The 19,282-nt window shown below is 37.5% G+C and overlaps 1 protein-coding gene across 10 annotated transcripts in view; it reads left to right on the forward strand.

Moving 5' to 3' along the window:
• The window catches only part of OTUD7A (OTU deubiquitinase 7A), a 117,280-nt gene that overhangs the window by 79,537 nt on the left and 18,461 nt on the right, over nt 1–19,282 (forward strand). For all 10 annotated transcript variants that reach the window (XM_048060231.2, XM_067003927.1, XM_048060230.2 and 7 more), the window contains 3 exons: nt 389–543; nt 10,653–10,835; nt 14,136–14,354. In XM_048060231.2, the coding sequence (XP_047916188.1) occupies nt 393–543; nt 10,653–10,835; nt 14,136–14,354 (553 nt within the window). In that variant the 5' untranslated portion in view covers nt 389–392. The remainder of the gene's footprint in view (nt 1–388; nt 544–10,652; nt 10,836–14,135; nt 14,355–19,282) is intronic.

Below are 19,282 nucleotides of genomic sequence, written 5' to 3' on the forward strand. Positions count from 1 at the left end.
GTAGACTAGTCAAACATTTAAATACTTGCTAAACTTCAGTGTATGAACAGTTCTGTCCTTACAGTCAATGATATGATCTCTGTGTTTTGAATGAACCATGCCTATGCTTTGCTGGATTGGAGTCTTTGAGTTGCAGAATTACTTAGAAGCTGCACATAAGAAAAAATAAAAATATGAAATGTTAAGAAACAGAAAAACATGCAGACAGTGCAAGTGATCAAGAGCTCCTAGGCTAAGGCAGAGATGAATGACAAATACTGTTTATTTTAATGTAGTAACTTGAATGTTTTAGCATTTTTATTAGTTTTGTTTGGTGCAGAGGAGAAAAATGTCATTTACAACAATTTGGCATATATTCCCAAATTCTGTTTCCTTTTCTCCTTGGCAGATGGATGCCTTCTAGCCAACCGGCGAGTCCTGCTGCTGCTGCGTGCCTGGCAGCATCTCTGGATGATCACATGACGCTTGATATGGATGCAGTCCTGTCAGACTTTGTTCGGTCCACAGGGGCAGAACCAGGTCTGGCAAGAGACTTACTGGAAGGTAAGCTTTCAGGACGCAAATATTTCCTATCTTCACAGCTTTCTTAAAGCAAGAACCGGTAATAAAAAGAGAACTTGAGCCTCTAGAAACAGACGTTTCTTAGTATTTTGGTTAGTTAAGCCAACTCTCCTAATAAGTTGACTATAGATTTTATCAGAGTAGGCGTTTTCAGCAATAGCCTTAAAAAAAAAAATAAATTCTTAGTGTTAGACTGCAGAATTTAAAATTATTAACGGTAATGTGTTAAACATAGATATCCTACCCAGGGGATGGGGCTGTAGCTTAATTTTGTCATTTCCAGCTGCCTAGAAGCAGCTGTAAATGTTTGGCTCACTGGGCAAAGCAGCTAAGTTGAGTCTGAGATGGTCTTACTGTAGAGTGAGAGAGGAACCAGAAATGTTTTTGAGGCCCAGATTAATATGCATGCCTGTTTGGAACCGGTGTGGGAGTCAAGTGGCTAGGTTGGAAAACATCTAAGAAGCTGTATCAGAAAAATAACTGAGTGTTCTTAGTAATGTTATTGTAGTTGGTGTAAGTTTATAAGCCTAAAAGTGGAAAAATAGCTTTGATTTTGGAGGCATTTTTAATGGTATTTTTTTTCTTTTTTCCATTTCTTTTGATGTGAGCTAGCCAAAAGTGTGAGGATGAAAGTTAGAAATGACTCGGTGGTATCTATGTCAATTGCCATGCAGTTCTGTGGGCTAGGTATATGCACATTGGACTTTTTCCCTGAAAGATTTTTAATTTAGTATATTTCAAGAAATTTTATGCTAAATCAAAGTAATTACTGAACAACTACAGCAGACTTCGGGGGTAAATATTGGGGTATATATTTACTTTTTGCAAAAGCAGTTTCACTTCATAGTATTTATGCTAGAAGTTCTTTGTGGGGAATACCATGAAGTTTTTCTCAGCACTATCAGGACACATTGTCGGTTATTGGGCTGATAGAAAATTGCCAAAATTTGAAAAGTGTTTCTGTATATTAGAGGTGATTCGGAAGTGTTACTTCTTTTCCTTGCTATAGAGGATAATGCGTCCAAATAAATACAGAGTAGTATTTTTCTGTGTTGTACTTTTAATTTGTGGAGATGAATAAATTCATACCATACATATTAACAAAGAAATGGGGAATGAGCAATTTAATTTTCTGAACAGGCTAATAGGCATATGCGTTTAGTGCCAATTATTTCCTCCTACACAGGAATATATCAAGGTAAAATGCTTTGCTGCTAGTTCTGGACAAGAATGTGAACATTTCCTCACATGTAGTTATGGATGCATTTGGTGTAACAGCTGTTAACACTGGCTATGTCTCATTCTGTGGGTCAATAATTTATCCAGTGGTTTCTCACTTGTCTAAAAAGGACACGAAAGAGACTGCCATGCTGACACCACTGTTACTGTCCCAAGTAGCTGTCACAGTGCGCAGATGTTGCAGTGTGGAGTTAACAGGCTCTTGCTGACGGGCTGCTGTAATGTGGCTACTATCATATCATTAGAATCATAGAATCATATATTTCACTAGAATCATACATTTCCCCCAGATAAAATGCAGATAATGTCACAACCTTGTTTAGCTCAGTTTGTAGAGTGCTCACTGGGCTGTTAGGTTTGCATCTGATCTGGGGTCAGGAGGACTTCAAAGGAATTTCCCAGCAATGTTGTAGACCTTTCTTCCTGAACTCTGAAATGCACACCTGTGTTCTCCGTGCTCTGGACTCTCTGAGCAGTGCTGAAAGCCATGAGATAACTTCGTAAAGATGAAAAATATTCAGGAGGGCAATCTCCCACGTGATGGTGCACAAAGCTATTGCAAATGTCCTACACCTGGTCTTGGAATGATGATGTCAGAAAACTAACTTCAGTTAAGAATTTGAAAACAGGTGTACGCATTTTGAGAAGTTTCAAGATTTGCCTGTAATTTGTATTCCTCAAACATCTGTAATAGAGAATTTTGAGTCAAACAAGATTATTTGTATAGACCTTCATTTCCATATAATCACAAGTTTTAGTTCTTATAGGAACTCATAGCCCTTCTCTCTTCCTGATCTGCTCACAAATTCTCTTCTTACTACATGCTCAGACTGAAATGTTCAAATTGTGCTTCTTATGGAAGGTTCACTTCTTTTTCAGAGCCATTTCTAATAACATTTCCTTTCTTTGACTTTTGTGGAGATTTTTTTGAATTCCACTCTTGTGTAGACAATCTGGTACGATCCCTGCAGTTTATTTCTGTTGAGCTTTGTATTGAGCAGAGTTTGTTGTCTGACCAAAACATTCTGCTTGTTGTATTTGACACACCTTCCATGAAGTGTCCATTCTTAATTTGAAATGAAGATACAGAGAGATGAAAAAGGTATTTTCACTCCTTTCATATTTTTATAAACTTTAACTTGGTTCTAATTTGTGTCTAGCTCTTTTTGCCAGCTATTAGTATCATAAAATAATAATAAAGGTGTAATTCAGTTTCTTTTCTATCTAATTTTGATAAGCTAAATATGGATTTCCACTTTGTTTCTGTATTTTCTCTGTCATTCAAAGCAATGTAGAAAGAAATGCTTTGGCTTTGTGGGTATATACCTTTCTAGTGTTACACAGAGAGCAAAGATTGCCTTTTTGCAATTACATTACATACGCTGCTGTTTGTATCCTTGGCTAAGTTTGCCTTGGTATTGCACGGGGAGCTTGTGGTCAGTCTGTGCCCACTTTGACATTCCAAAGTTAGCAATTCTAGAATTCTGTGTACTTGCTTAACTTTTATGGAGTTTGCATTTCACAGACTCAAAATCAAAGCATGAGAACTTTGCCATGTGCATCTGAAAATAGATATAAATGCTTTAAAAAGCTGCATTAAAATTAAAAAATTGGTTTTTTTTCGTAGTTCTACCTAAGAAACTCTAATAGGTCACAGATGTTATTATTAATTCAGCGATTTTTTAAATTCAACTGTGTATAAATATTGAAAACAATAAGGCCTTTTTCCAAGTTCAGTATAACAGTGGCAAGGTTTATGACTTGATTCATTTGTAAATGTTGTAGCTTGACTATTCCAAAACACTTTGGTTTTCTAAGACTTTCTTGCAAACCGGTGAATCCTGCAGAAAGGGAACAGTGAAAGGTCATTAGACATGGCTGTCACCTGCAAACCAGAAATCTGTAGGAACCTCACAGCATACTGGTTAAAAATAAGGAAATTGGCCTGGCAAGTACTTTCTGAGACTTTCCCAGGTCTGCATTAACTAGTTGTCCTTATGCCTCAGGAACTTTTACATCAAGCACTCTAGATCTGCATTGCTGCCATTCTTTTCAGTGGGTAGGGCTTACAACTAGAGAAGGTGTGTTTTCTGGACCAGCCAGGTTACTTTCATCATTCTTTTCAGTTACAAGAATAGCTTTTTATCAACACTGATAAAATTCTTAGCTACTATTATGGCTGAGTTATTAAAATTGGAAGCACTATTCTGTCAGCTTGGTTATGATTACAAGACTTTTTGTTTAGGACTCCAGGGAGGATGCTTGCTTGATAGCAATTTGTACCTTCTTCTCTAGTCTTACAGAGACTTTGAAGTAAACACCCAGTGGGAAATACCTTTTGAGAGCCTGGCCATCTACAGATAAGTGTCTTCAAATTCATGGCATTTCCGAGACATCATTAATCCTGATGTTTTTATGTTAATAATTAAGAGACAAGTAAAGGATAATTAATGTATCCCTATGGAAATAAAAGGACACCAAAAAATGTTTGCTGACTGTACCAGATAATAAATAACTGTGCCTTGAGGAGAATATATGAGCACCACATATGTCAGCAAATTACAGAGTAGGTAGAATGACTGTGACAGTTGCTCGGCTCTCTGAGTAGCATTTGACTCTGAGGACATGGAAACTGGATCTGATATTACATATTGAGATGGTTCAGGAATCAGTTAGGCTTGAAGCAGATCACTCTGTATCAAAAACATCTCCTAGAGACCTGAGATTTTGTCTCTATGCTTTCAAAGACTATAGGAGTTGGGGGGGATGTCACAAACAAAAACAGATTTATTCAGCCAACCTGCCTGAAAATGTTCTGTGTAATTAAGACCTACACTGTCTTCATATGATTAGCCTTGTCTGTGGAAATTAGAAATCTAGAAAAGCACCATATTCTATTATGTTCACTTACATGTATAGTGTTGTAGCAAAACGCTGCATCAGAACGAAGTAATCTGTCCCCTCTATCTTCAGTACTTGGGAACTCTGCCTCTGTTGCTGTTTGATTGTACAGGTCACCAATACCACGATTTCAGGTCTCTGGTTTTGGTGCTAACTTGCCTTTCTGCCACTGTATTTTTCAGTGCTTAGTGCTTGATCACCGAAAGCATGTCCTGAGCCTTTAATTTCATTCAGAGGTACACTCCTCATGCACTGATGTACATCAGCGTAAATGACTCTGCTTAAGCACTAGTAGTTGCATTCTATGAGAATAATGATGCTCACTACTGACTTTAATAGCCAGCTTTTCCTCTTAACGTGTCTGCTGCAGCATAGGGATGATCTATGAGGCGATTTACCTTAGATATAAGAATGGATTTTTAAGAACGTAAGAAGTCTGTGGAAAAAATTTATTGTACTTCCTGTTTTCCTTTCTGATTCTAGTTGAAAAGAAGAGAAATCAATGATCTGAAATAGTCTTTTACTTCCATTGTGCCGGGAGCATGCACTTGCCTTGTGCTGCTACATGTATGAAAACAAAAATAATTGGAGAAGTTTTCATGGCTGTCTGGTCTAAAACTCTAATGTTGACCTTCTGTATTGACAGACCTTCTGTGTAGGTGTGGAGGAACTAGAAGATCACAAATAAATCAGTTATCATATTGTTAGCTTTCCAGAAGCAGCAGGTGAATAGCAACGATCACTTGGTTAATACGGAGGACTCTTTAAGGGATAAGGGAAAAGGCATAGGTTGAAATATGTTAAAATGTCAACAGTATAGACAACTATCAGGAACTGAGAGATTTGTGAAATTCAGTGGCAATAATAACACAAATATAAAATAAGAAAGATACCAAACTGCATCAAAAATAGTATATTTAGCTAAAAAGCTGTGCTTTTACTTGTATAAATGGTTTCATTCATTTATATAAATGATAACTTTCAGCATTTATTTGTATAAATGATGATACCTTTGTTTTTCTGCTTGACTGTTTAATGGTGAAGTATAACAGAGATATATAAAAGTAATTGGGGTTTATTTCCAGCTTCATGTAGAGCTTAATTGAAGTAATAAATGTGGAGTTCAGCTAACAGGAATCAGGAGATTGACTTCCTAGTCAAGAAATGTCTGTGGTAAAGGTTACTGACCCCATGGAAGTTGAGAGATGCAGTAGATAGATGGTCTCCCTCTGAGAATAGTGTATATAAGCAGAATTCAAAGAAAAGCATGTAATTAATGGAGAGAGAAATTTACAGTACTGTCATGGGGTTGTACAAAACCAACTCCCCCAAAATAGCCTCCTATTCTCTCCCTCAGACGGTTCCTTTTATAAGTCTCTTGTGGAAGGCTTGGGAAAGGGAAGAAGAAGCTGAGCAGCTATCAATGTCTTGTTACACAGAGATCAAAACGGTTATTTGCAGCTGTCTGCTCTGCTTTGAGTGAGTTTGCATTCTAGCCAAAAAAGAGAAAATGTTAACAGAATGTCCTTGCTGCATTATTTTATTTGATAACCAAACCTAAATTTCATTTTAAATCCTACGGTCTAATATTAACCTAGTTTTGCATATAAGCTTTTCAGAAGGAATACAGCTGATCTAAAATTCCTCTTGCTGTGTGCCTGTTAGTATTTCTGTTAATCTGCATCATGCCAAATAGGAAGAAATGATGGGATTTTACCTGACCTCGTGGGTTGCTTTATTAGCAGAACAGACTTCCTTACAGGGGAAAGAAGGCGATGGTGGACTTCATGTCTTAAATGGCTGTCAAGTTGGGGGAAGTTTCTATCATTGTCCATTGGTGTAGTGGCACAAAATGAAGATCATTTTATGTTAATGAAAACGAACAATCAGTTAATAGTCTGGAAGGAGAGAAGTTGGTTACTATTTCTCCGAGCCTTTCTAGCCTATCCATCTTTCTCTTTTGACTTGTAGGTTTAATAAATAATTGTTGTTATCCAGTAAAAGAGCTCCTAGGAGCTAGGAATAACTGAAGAGGTAAAAAGCTTTTGCAGTTGAAAGGTGTATTAGTGTATTCTGTAGCCACTTCTTGTTTCCTGGAATTACGTTTTATTTGTTTTTACATTACTTATAACTTTGCCTTGTACCTGTAATCCAAATTCTAAATATCTGGAGAGAGTCCTATGAAAAAACTTCCTATAAAATTGTGAGGGTAAAATGCCAGAACTCCTCTAGTTCAGAACAGTTCTTGTAACTTCACCAGCACATACACCTGGAAACATATGCTGCATTAAAAAGATGGAAGTTGGTCATGGTTCAGCTGAGACATTTAAGGGCTCCCACGTGTAGATTTGGTCAAGGTATTAGAATGATTGAACAGTGTTGCCTGTTGTATAAAGGTAATAATTTTGCCTTTTGGTCCTAAATAAGATTGAAGATCTCATAATTATTGGCAATTATGAATCCTGTCTCCCAGCAGCATCTCACAAAACACCCAGGTATACAAGTACTCAGGGAGAAGTCCTGTCTGTGGCAAAATACACTAGCAGTGCTCAGCTTTTAATTCCCATTGTGTCAAAGGTGAACATGTTCCATTTCCTTAAAAATACAGGGTATTACAAGCACAGAAATTAACATCAAACCTAGACAGGACAAAGTTGAGACAGATAGGGAAAGGAAGAATTTTAAAGTGTTTTCTGTGTTTTAGAGAGCTAAGTCAGTTCACAGCCTTCAAGCCTTTTTGAATTCTCTTGTGAAATTGAATACCCATGTAACTCAAGGAGCAAAAACTGTTCTCTTGCTGCAGTTGACCACATATTGGTCCATCTTGGGCATATCGTTGTTCATGAGGTGTTCTTAATGTAGAATTCTCACATTTCTCCTCTCAGCCTTGCAGCCAGCACTTTCAGCTAAGTGAAATTTTCCTAATTTTCCTGCATTCTTGAAAGGAGGACAATGACGTAGAAATTAATAGTTTTACTTTTTACCATGCTTAAATGCTCAAAGTCTAAGCTGAAGGATGGCACAGAACACTGATGGAGTAAGAGCCTTGATTTTGTACTTAAAACTACTTTATACAGTCTGCCAAATACTGGATTTATGTCTGGTTATTTGTGAACATCTCAGACTGTATCTCTGTGCAGGTCATTTGTGTCCCCATAAGGGGAAGGACAGCATGAATCACGCATTCCTGCTGAAAGCTCACGTGCCTGTTAATTGGTTTGTTACCAAGCCACAGTACAGTCTCATGTGAAATGCTGGTTGAGAATCATGGCATGGGCTAAAAGAGATGCTGTTGCTCCCACCTCACAGCTGATACTTCCCATTTGTGGGACAGCTGCTGTTGCAAGAACACCTCTGCATACCATGGTATGGGATATTTGGGATTATGAGAGTCACAAAGTAGTGACTCTGCAGTAGTTTTTGAAATGATCGGGATGCCATTGAAAACAGGATTTGTCTGCCAGCAAGGCAGTTCACAGCCTTCAACCCTGTTTTGTAGGCAGGGAGGCTTTGTTTGATTATTGTTGTTATTATTTTTATTAATAGGGAGTTGGTTCAGTGGGAGCTTTGCATTAGTGTTAGTAATACTGGGATTGTGATTTTTTTCAACTTCATGAGTAAATTATATGCACAGTGACAGTAAAACGTTTAAGAAATGCTGGCAAAAATGTTACATTTTTGGTACCATTTCTCCAGTCATCGTCATCTTGTTTTCTAAATGCTGTTGCATTTACATGTGATTTTTCATTAACTACAACAAAAAACTGGCATTGAATGTAAAGTAGATGGGCAAATACTGTATTTGATTAGAATGGTTATAAATCCCAGAAGGTGTGATCACTTCAGTTTTACTGCCATTTTGCTAAAATACTAATTTTGCTTTCTTATATTTGTTATTTTGAAAAACAATGCTCTCTCTTCCTCATAGCTTAGTTCAGCATCGTCTTTTTGTGCTTCTACAGACCTCATTTTTATTTTCGTAAATACAACATCTGTAATTTTTTTCAAGTCACTTTCTCTCTGAGCTGTGTAGCAATTTGGCTTCTTTTTTATTGTTTTGTGAAAGTTTCACATTCATTCTTACTGGATGTTTTTATTGCTTTTGCTTCTTAGATATAGGCACTAGCAGTTCTTGAGCTGTCAACACAGGCTGCATCACAATTTGTTTAACTATCTCTAACCTCTCCCTTCCCCTTCCGCATCCTTTTTCTTATATGTTTTTGGTCCTGATAGGGACTTAGACTGCGTTTCCTGCCCTTTTTAAAATTTCCTTTGTGAAGTCCTGCATGTGTGTTGTTGCAGGTTGGCCTTCACTGTGGTCCTTCCTATTTAGATCTTCCCTTCTCAGATTGCATCCTTTCTGGCGTGTTGTTTATCATTATACCAAGAATTGCTGGTGACCTTTCAAATGTTCTTTTTAACATATTGGAGTAGGAGGATATTTGAAAGCTGTGGGTGTGGCTTTGTAATTGCATGCTTGCTATTCCTACTAATTAATGATGAGTGTCCTCTCCTTCTCTGATGACTGTTTTTAAGAATTGAAAGAAAACGAATTTATTAACTGTTGCAATGCCACTAAGTGATGCCATTTTAGCAAAAATAAAAAAAAAAAAAAAAAAAAAAACAAACCCAAAGCCTGAGTAACAGCACATCACTCAGGTCTTGCCACCTGAATTTTATTACCTGAAAAACATCAAATCTAGTAACAGTGCAACTAGTGTTGGCTGCTGAACGGGTGCCTGATCTTTGTTAGTAAAGCCTGTCAGGTGTGATCTGACAAAGCATGTGCTTAACTCGGAGCAAGCAAGGATTACTCATGTAAAGCATTAAGAGGTCTCTTTGTCCTCACAGCACAACGGAGCTGAAGACTTGACTGGAGAAAGACTACGTAAAAAAAAGAAATAGATAATGGACACTTTTTCTCCATTCATGATTTCTGGGCCAGTTTTAATTGTGGAAAAATAAGGGTGAATAAAGATGTCTAAACACTGTGAACACTATCACAAAGCCTGAGTGATGCTAGTTCTATTAACTTTATGAAGGAGAATTCTAAAAAAATCAGTAGGTAATATTGTTGAGCCAATGCAATAGAAAACTCCAAGGTTTCTAGTGCTTTTCTTTCAGATTTCAGTTTTCAAGCTGATCAGATTATTGAAATGTAGGGTGAGATGGAAATAAATTTACTAATAGAAAGAAATCAGGACTTTGTCAGGAAGTCACTCAAACTTTTCCAAGGAGCTTTGAAATTAAAAACAAACAAAAAACCTCACCAACCTCTGTTATTCAGTTGGATTGTTTTATCAAAAATCTGTGCAAAAAGTAATGTTTAAAATCCTACTTAATTAAATTTCTAAGTTGTCTGTACACAATTCACTCTCTTCCACACAGGTTTTATTAGTTTGTTCAGTGATTTAGACAAAAATCTATTTTCGAATGTGAAATTTTTAATAACAGTAAAGAATGTAAAAGGAGGTGACACAACTGAGAGACAGTCAGTATGTCTGAGTGTGGTCAGTGCGCTAGAGAAAAGCGTAAGGTCATATCAGCCCCTGAAAATGGAAATGCTGAAGCATTGCAAAAAATACAAGCAAACGTACAGCAGTGGATGGGTGCAGAAGGCTGCAGGTTCTGTAGAAGTAAATAATAAAAACAAAACAAGAACACATTCAAAAAAAAAAGAAATAAGATAAAAGAAAAATAAAATAGAAAAAAACGTTCACATCTTTGCCCATTTGCTCTGTACTTTCAAGGTGTTTATCAACTGCATTTTTGTTTGGGGAGGAGCAGCTGTAAAATGTTTTATCCAAGGAAACCTCTCTTTCCCTGCTGATGCTCTAAGTGGGAATGATTTCTCGTTGAAGTTGATGTTTTACGCGCACGGGGAGATGTTTCCAGGTTCCAAGCCTGGTGACATACAGACATGAGCAGAATGTCTTTTTGCTGTTTGGCAGGCAAAAACTGGGACCTGACAGCCGCTTTGAGTGACTATGAGCAGCTCCGGCAGGTGCACACCGCCAACCTGCCGCAGGTGTTTAACGAGGGCAAGCACTGCAAGCAGCCAGAGCCAGAGCAGCCCCCTCAGGTGACAAAGGCTGAGCGGCCCTGCCTGCAGAGGCAGGATGACATTGCTCAAGGTAAGAGCTCTTCTTGGGGGCTTCTGTGGGCAAGCAGCTTTCTAGCTTGTCTGCTGGTGAGTTGTGCTTGTCTGCGGGGAGCTGGAAGTCATCGTCCTTCAGGCTGTGAGCTGTGTTACTGTGATGGGCTTTGCAGTGCTGCTGCTGGACCCTGTGTTCCACATTTCACTTGTCATGAACTTCTCCTCAGCTCTGCAAATTACGTTTTTAATGAGCGATTCAAGTACAAAAATGCATTGTTCCTAAGCAGTCCTATGGTATGCATAAAGAGAGTTAATAAGAGGGTGTCAAAGACCGCTACTGTATGTAGTTTTCTGTGCTTCATGAGACCAAAAAAGGTTAATAATAATAATAAATTTTTAAATTGGCATTTCAACCTTTGCATTCTTTTTCACAGTATGTGAGTAGTGTGTATGAAATCTATGAATTTCAGCTCTAAAATCTTGTTCTTTTATGGTTTTCCAGAAGAAAGAACAGCCCTACTCAAGTCCCACCAAATAGAAATTTAAACCTTAAGAAGAAAAATGAGCCAGCTACCTCTAGCAGTTGATTTCCAGTACAGCATGATAAGCATTAGAATTTACTTTCTTGCATGCAGTTCTTTTATAGGTTTTATTGCAGACCCCTATTTTGCTCAGACTGTTGGAATGCATTTCTTTTTCATACTAATTTATCAAGGAACTGTAGTTTGCACTAAAGTAAATCTAAAGGCCTGACAGCTTCTCATGTAGGGACGTAATAGCACTACCTTGGTGCTTTCAGTAGGGCTTTCTATGCAGTCGTTAGAAGGAAGAGAAAGTCTTCCCTTTTTCTCCCAGCTCTTGCCTTCTATTAAACAAGAAATGGCATCAGTTATTACAAGTACCAGCGAAGCTTTATTTTAAATAGAAAACTTCCACCAGTAGAAAAGGAACTGCAGTGCTTCTTATGACTCCTAAAAGTGTGAGTTAATACAGATAAAGGGAGGAAGAGTAGCACGCTGTAGTTGATAAAGCTGTTTGCTTCCGTCTTCATTAGGATCTAACTCACTCAAAAAACCCATATTATTAAACTGTCAAGTCTTACACAGAAATGTCTATTTGATATTTTTGTCTATAGTAGGCAGCGTGGTGTAAGTCTGGCTTTAAACATCTGGACTGACAGTAAATTTGCTACCACCTTGATGCGTAACTGAAGTCCTTCATGACTTCTTCATGATCTTTGAGCCATCTCTGACTAAAGCTCCGAAACTGGAGTGAGGAGAATGTTCTGGGAGGAGCAGTGAAGGGAAAGGAGGATCTTGTGATGGACCAGTTTAGGTAAATCTCCACTGTTAAGGATGGATAGAGTGAGTACAAGTTGTTGGCAGGCCTAAGGTCAGTCTCTTTGAAGCACAGAAAGACAACAGGACTATGGTTCTAAGGAGTGCCACTCCTCAGGTGCAGAAAGAAACTTTATGCTCAATGTTAAACTTCTGAGAGAGAAGACCAGTAGCATTTGATGAACATAAATCCCAAGCGGGTACAAAATGTTCATTTCAGTTTTAAAATATATAAACAGGAGTACGGGCCAGAAACTAAACAGAGGGAAACTTCCTCTGAGCATCTGAGGAAATGCTCTAGCAGTGGTTTCTGCATCACTGTGAAATGATACCCCAGAACAACTGGGTGGAGTTTTTGTGTGATGAAGGAAATGTGCTGGCATAAGGACAGCACATGGACTCAATGAACAGAAACGTTTCAGTCCCTGCAGAGAACACAGAGTAATATAAATATCCTTTAATTAGGCTACTTCACGGTGTTGGCCAAAACACGTAGCAAAAGAAGGAAAAGGCTTGCATCTTGCAGCTTATAAGCCACTTTTATTGTAACTTTTAAATAAACTTCTTAATCCAAAAGTTAGCTCTAATTCCGTGGAAGCAGTTTGTTCCATGGAAGCTTTACAGTACAAAAGGAAAAAAGGCAACTATTCCTCCTTAATGAATTGTCATCAGTTTATGCTTATCAGCTAACAGAAGCAGATGTTAGCTGAAGGCATTACCCCACGCACAACAAAAAAAGTTGTTGCTATCAGGTACCAATTTAATGTTTTGCAAAATATGATGCTTTCACTTGATTGCAGAATTGGAAATACTCTTTTTCGTAGATGAATATTCTACACATTACAGTTAATCTTGTTGTTTTATAAAATAAGAATTAAATTACCGATTCAAATCAAACCATAATCTCGTTCACCCCCCACTTGTAGTAGGCAGTTTGTCAGACAAAAACCGAGCAATGTTACAATTTGTCTATTTAAAAAATGAAATTGCTCTCTGAAGTTTAACTAATTCCCTTTAAAATTGCTATCTGAAACCTTTTACTTGTTGTAATAGTTCTAATCCCTTTGTATTACTAAACCGTACAGTGTGTCTGTAGTTTGTTACAAGTTTTATAGTTTTCCCATGTTCAAAAATATTTGTCAGTTTTAACTGAATGATTTGTAGTTTAAACACTTGCAGAGTGTTAATGTAGTACGTGAGTTTTTCTGTTACCCATTTGGTGGTACCAGAACTGAGGACATGCAGTAAACTAAAATTACACAATAGTAGTATTTTGTCCCTTTAACATTACAATGCTTATTTTGCTTTATCAACCCATTATTGGCTGTTCCATATATGGCATATGTCAGCAAAGAAGTTCAGTAAATCACAAGACATTAGATCAGTTGTTTTAGATAAAATATTCTTTTATACTAGACTTGCTATTTTCATTGTTCTTCTTGAACTGTGTATTGTTCCTTGGATCAGGATTGCAAAAAAACAAACAAAAAAAACCACAAACCGCATGCCTAAAAACTGAGTTTGTCTTAAGTTCAGCATAATGATGAAAAATTTGTGTTCAGATAGACTGTCCTGAGATTAAAACAGCGTGGCACTTGATATGAAGTGATTGTAGGGTGCTGTATTTTACATTCACAAGTCAATCAGTTAATGCTTTGAACTCTCAAATTATCATCCATCTGCCAGTAAATGTTTCTTCTGATACATCTTTGGAAACATAAAAAAACTTTCCAGCTTTTTTTTAATAGAAGTGGTCATCTTTCATGTCCTTACTGTTTGTCTATTTTGCTAGAAGAGTAAAGTTCATCTATGACTTGCCATAGGGATTTGTAGTAATAACTAAGTAATCCTTTGCCATAGTGAAATAACCCCAAAAAAGAAACAAACAAGAAGCAGAATACATTCCTAAGTAAAATGAATAGGCATTCACCAGACTTTTGATGCTGAATGGTTTTCAGTGTAGTCTCACAGGCTATATCATCCTTCTGGTTTCTTTACAGAGAAGCGGCTTTCCAGAGGCATTTCTCACGCCAGCTCAGCCATAGTCTCTCTTGCTCGATCACATGTAGCAAACGAGTGCGGCAATGAACAGTTCCCTTTGGAGATGCCCATCTACACATTCCAGCTACCAGACCTTAGCGTGTACAGTGAAGATTTCAGAAGCTTCATTGAACGTGACTTAATTGAGCAGGCTACAATGGTTGCTTTGGAGCAAGCAGGTGGGTAAGGACTTCAGATGTCAGCAGCTGGGCAATCTGACATTTGCTTTGATGTTCTTAATGATGCCTCATTTCTGGAGTTCGTGCGTTCCGCATGGGAAAATAAATGTCAGAGACTAAAAGAAATCAGTCTGCTCTGCAAAATGACAAGTACCCTGATCCTCTATTTCTCTTAAAGCTTTATAAAGAAAACTGTCAAATCAGCTTAATAAAACAAAGATGGTGTGGGAGGAAGGAAAGGAGGGACTGATAGGGAGGTCGGGCAGTAGAAAAAGGCGAGTGGTCAAGGGGGCTCGTGCTTCTAGTGCTCATGAGGAAATCACATTGCAGTGACTAACAAAGGAAACATCTTCAAGTTCTATTGTAGCTTGAGAAACATTTTTCAGTATACATCTTATATATTATTGGTTCTGTAAGAGGGAACTGAAGATCGTGAAAGTAATATTTCATTATTGCCATGAAAAAAGTGAAATTCTGATTTTAATTCAGATTTATTAGTAAAGTTTTAAGTCATTTTGAAAGATATAAAGAAAATGTATTTAAAATTAATATTATCTGTGCCCCAGGAAATAGAAAATTTATTTTCGAACCATGGAATGAACATATCTATATGGTGAACGTTCAGTGTATTCACTGAAATATTGACTCTGTTTTTAAAATGGTGTAACTAAATGTGTCTAAGCCTGCAAGAGTGAAACTTGCAGAGAGACCACAGATCAGAGGATGGAGATGTGTGATATAATTTAGGGACTGGATGATACAGGGACAGATGCATTGGTCCAAAAAATCTCATGTGGACAGGTGTGGTAGGACTGAGATCCTGGGAGGGGTAGCTTGCATGCTAGGAGATGGGAGGATGGACAAACTTGACAAATACAGAACAAAAGGAGATAGAAAGGAGAGGGTTAGGTTTTTGGTCTGCAGCCAGTAGTCAGTGCTGGTTTTTGTCTCAGAACATCAGACTCTGAAATGCAGCTGTCCAGGATTTGCTTCATAAGCAGATCAGGCATTTAATGTAGAAAAGACAGGTAAGGAAGTGGGGAGCAGCAGTCTTATCTCCTAATCTTGTGTCTGAAACCACTGCAACAGGTGAAAAGCAGGAACATTTATAAGATTACACCACTGAAAACTACTGAGAATTTCCTGCCTCTGGGCATTCCTCTCAAATCTCTCTGACAATTAGAATGAATTATTAATTTCTTCACATTACTTTAATTGGGGCAGTACTATGATTCACACTAGAGAAGTCCTTCTGTTGACTATTTATAAAATATTATGAAAGTGGGAAAAATCAGCAACTGTTTTGCTCCTGACACTGGTTAGTGCACTGAGTGAAGCCTGCGAGTCCCCCCATTATTATTTGTTTTGTGAAGGTGGCTTCTTCCGAGAGCCTCTGGAAAGCTGAAGAGGAGGCTGTTTTGACCGTTGTGCTTGCAGTTTTGATCACAGGTATTCTTGTAACCTCTGTGGACTTAATTTACTTGTGTGAGCATTTCATTCAAGTAAATTAGAACTTCTGGGAAACAGTTCTTCAGTTCAAGTTAGTTAAACAGAAACTGAATATTAAAAAAAAAAAAGTTTAAGACTACATGTAAACAACTGACTTGTCTCTATTTAAGACATGCAAATATTTTTTCCTTTTATTTCATGCCTATTATAGACATACTATCTGAAATGAAGAACATGAATTAATAAGAGACGTTCAGCATGAGACATTTTGTCTCCTACCAACAGAGGGCCCAGTTTGACTATGCTTTGGTCATTTACATCAAAATATTTGTGGATAAGGTGCATTCCCAGCAAAGGGCCAAAATCTATTAAAAAAAAAAAAAAAGAAAAAAAAGAAAAAAGAGAGATGAAGAAGATGAAGAAAACAGGACTTGAAGCTCTTGAAACTTTAGTAGCTAAGGCTGGAGATACTGTTAAAGGAAAAGAGATGTGTGTGCTTCTGTTCTGGTTTAAGAGCATGAATTTCAATAGGAGGAAAAAAAAGTTGATTAGGCAAGAGAAGGAGGAGCTTTGTTAGGAACACAGAGTAGCTTACTATTCACAAACATAGCAAAGGTACTATTAATAGACTAGCACATTTTGTCTGAAGTGCCCAAATGAGCTGGGTGTCTATAAAAAAAAAAAAAAAAAAAGAAAAATTAAATTCTCTTTTTAGATGCCCAGGCTCTTGCTGCCATTGTATCTATATGTAAAAGGATGTTCAGGTTACTTCCTACCTGTACAGAAACTGAGCAAAACTCCTGTTCTGCTCTGTAACGCTGTGTCAGATTAGCAAGGAAAGATCCAGTAAAGGCAGAAAGAATGCTTTACCTACTCTCTGCTGCTGCAGTGTATGCTTTACTATTTACAGGATTGCTTTCTGATTTTTTTTCTCTTAGACATCAGGATTCACAGTGCACTCGTAAGACTATTTGGGGCTTTTGTGCATCATATAAACTCAGTTGGTCATTATTGCCTGGAATGAGGCCAGGCTGCAGGGTGTATGCAGGCTGATCTGGATGCTCTTGCAGCAGTCAGGGTAGTTCTTTCATGGAGGATGGCTTGGGTGGTGATAATCTTAAATGAGGTCTGTGTGAAAGGAATTAGATAATTCCAAATATTTTGCTGCAGGAAGTTGATTTCCTTTACACACACGTGTTCCCCGTGTGCAGTTAATGTGTAGCCTGACAGATTATGAAAACTGCTTGGCTGGATGGGAGGTACTGATAAAGCACAAAACTGTTGTACTGATAAGTTCAGAAATCCATAACGTAGGCAGCGGGATGGCTACAATAAGTGGTCTAACACAGGGTTTGTTCTGAACAGAAAAAAGTTCTATTGCTCTGCTGAAATGTAACTATAAATATTAAACTATATGAACTTGAAAACTAATTTTTACGAAGTATGTAATATAGCTGTGGTCAAAATAAACAGTAATATATTGCCTGGGTTTTACTTTCCCAGAAACAAATACCTCAAATTTCTGGAACTGCTAAATTTCAAACTGTTAAAAATTAAGCGTTGATTTAAAAAAAGAAAAAAAGAAGAAAAAAAAATGGTGTATTTTCAGGCTGAAAAAATATTTGTCTGTCCCAGAATTTTTAGCAGATTTTCACACAGTCTATGCAGGGTGCTAGAATAGTAACCACTATAATTACAAGAAAACTGTATTCATTTCCTTCTTTCTAGGCTTGAAATACACACTTATGTAATTCAGTTCTCATATGAATGACAAATATTGTATCACAGAGTAGGATGAAATGCAGTAATGTCACAGAAAAACAGATGAAGAAAGCTAGTAAGACTGGACCAGAGTATCAGTATCCGTAGCTGGTTACACTTACTTACATATTTCTGTGCCATCAGATTTTATGACTTGATTCCCCTTCTGGTCAGCAGCTTCTGTGTTGCTTGCACATCAGCAAAAGCGAAGCATTTACTTAGTTGCCCAGTTTTACTTCTGTGAAATTTCTACTTTATTTCTGTAGAAATACAGTTTATTTCTACATGCACAACTCAACATCACATTTCAGGAACATCAGTGTATACAAATAGCCTTGCAGATATTTCTGGGAAGCTGATTTCATCAGCTATAGTAAAGGAGGGAGCTTCAACAAGTCCTTTCTTTGAAGGACAGAAAACGTATTGGTAAATACTTCAGTTTTTCACTTACTGTGAAGTTAGCAGTTACTGAATTATTTCTATAAGGCCATGTAGAAAACGTATTCTTGTCATTTTCTTTATTTCTAAAAATTAAGTAAACGTTTGTATGGAAGGACTAAATCTCAAAATTAGGAAAGTCTCTTAGCTAGTCACGTAAGAAGCACATAACAAGCAGAAGCAGCTCTACTGCAGTCTGGATTAGAGATTCCTGCGCCCATTGCAGATTGTCTGACTCCGAATGGGCTGCGTGGCCCTCTGATGGCTTAGGCAGCCAGCGCTGGGCAGACCAGAGCAGGTATTGCTGTTGAATTAGAGGGGAGTTGGTGAGTGCCTAGGGTGAACCGTTGCTTTTGAGGGTATTTGGGATGTCCACTATTATATTTGAAGTTGAAAATATTATTTTGTGACTTGTTTACCTAGGGGTGGATTTCTGGAAATATGATCTCCTGGAGAAATGAAAGAAAGTCTCTTTTTAGCCCCCTTTTGTAAGGAAACTGAGTTTATGTCAGCAAGCTCTTAAGATGTCATTGTACCACTGTTTACTTTTTTAATTTAACTCTTTCAGTTTCAAAGTGGTTTATCAGAATAAGTTTCTAAAAATGTCACGAAAAATAAGAAGCCATCTTAATGGCAGGCCCCTGAATATCATTTCCACGGAAGAAAAACTTGCAGTACGAATAACATTTATTAAACACTACAGAATCCACATGGGAAAAGACCACCAGAATGCCCAGTCATACAGAGCTTGAGAGAGGGCTCATTGTTTGTCAGATCTCCTTTTCCTGTGCAAGAGAGATTTATTAAATTGCTGTTTACTAAGTCCTTGCAACTTTTTGGTTGTTAATTCTACAAAAAAAAAAAAAAGAGTCTGTAAAGACATTTAGTTGACTAGTAGCTTTTTAAGAATACGGACTGGAGAAAATGAAGAGGGAGCAAAGGATTTCTGCAGAGTTTCTATAGAGGTTTTCAGTGTTAAGCTAATGTTTGTTTTGAACTTGTTTTTTTGTGTGTTCCTACAACCTTGTGCATGTCTGGGGCAATGAATACTTTTAATTGGCCTTAGTAGATGGGAAAGGAGCACAGTATGAGCATTTTTATGGGATAATCAAAAAGCAGAATAACTTCTGTTGCATATTTTTATTTTCTTGCTTACACTGTTAATGGAGTTTTGCTTAGAGGACGTCATGCATTCTTACCTTATGCCAGTATGTAAGGCATCAGGGGCTGATATTAAAAGCAAGCCTGGCCCTTATTAGCACTTGACATGCATTCGCTGT

Source organism: Anser cygnoides, chromosome 11 (assembly GCF_040182565.1).
Source record: "Anser cygnoides isolate HZ-2024a breed goose chromosome 11, Taihu_goose_T2T_genome, whole genome shotgun sequence".
Taxonomy (NCBI): domain Eukaryota; kingdom Metazoa; phylum Chordata; class Aves; order Anseriformes; family Anatidae; genus Anser; species Anser cygnoides.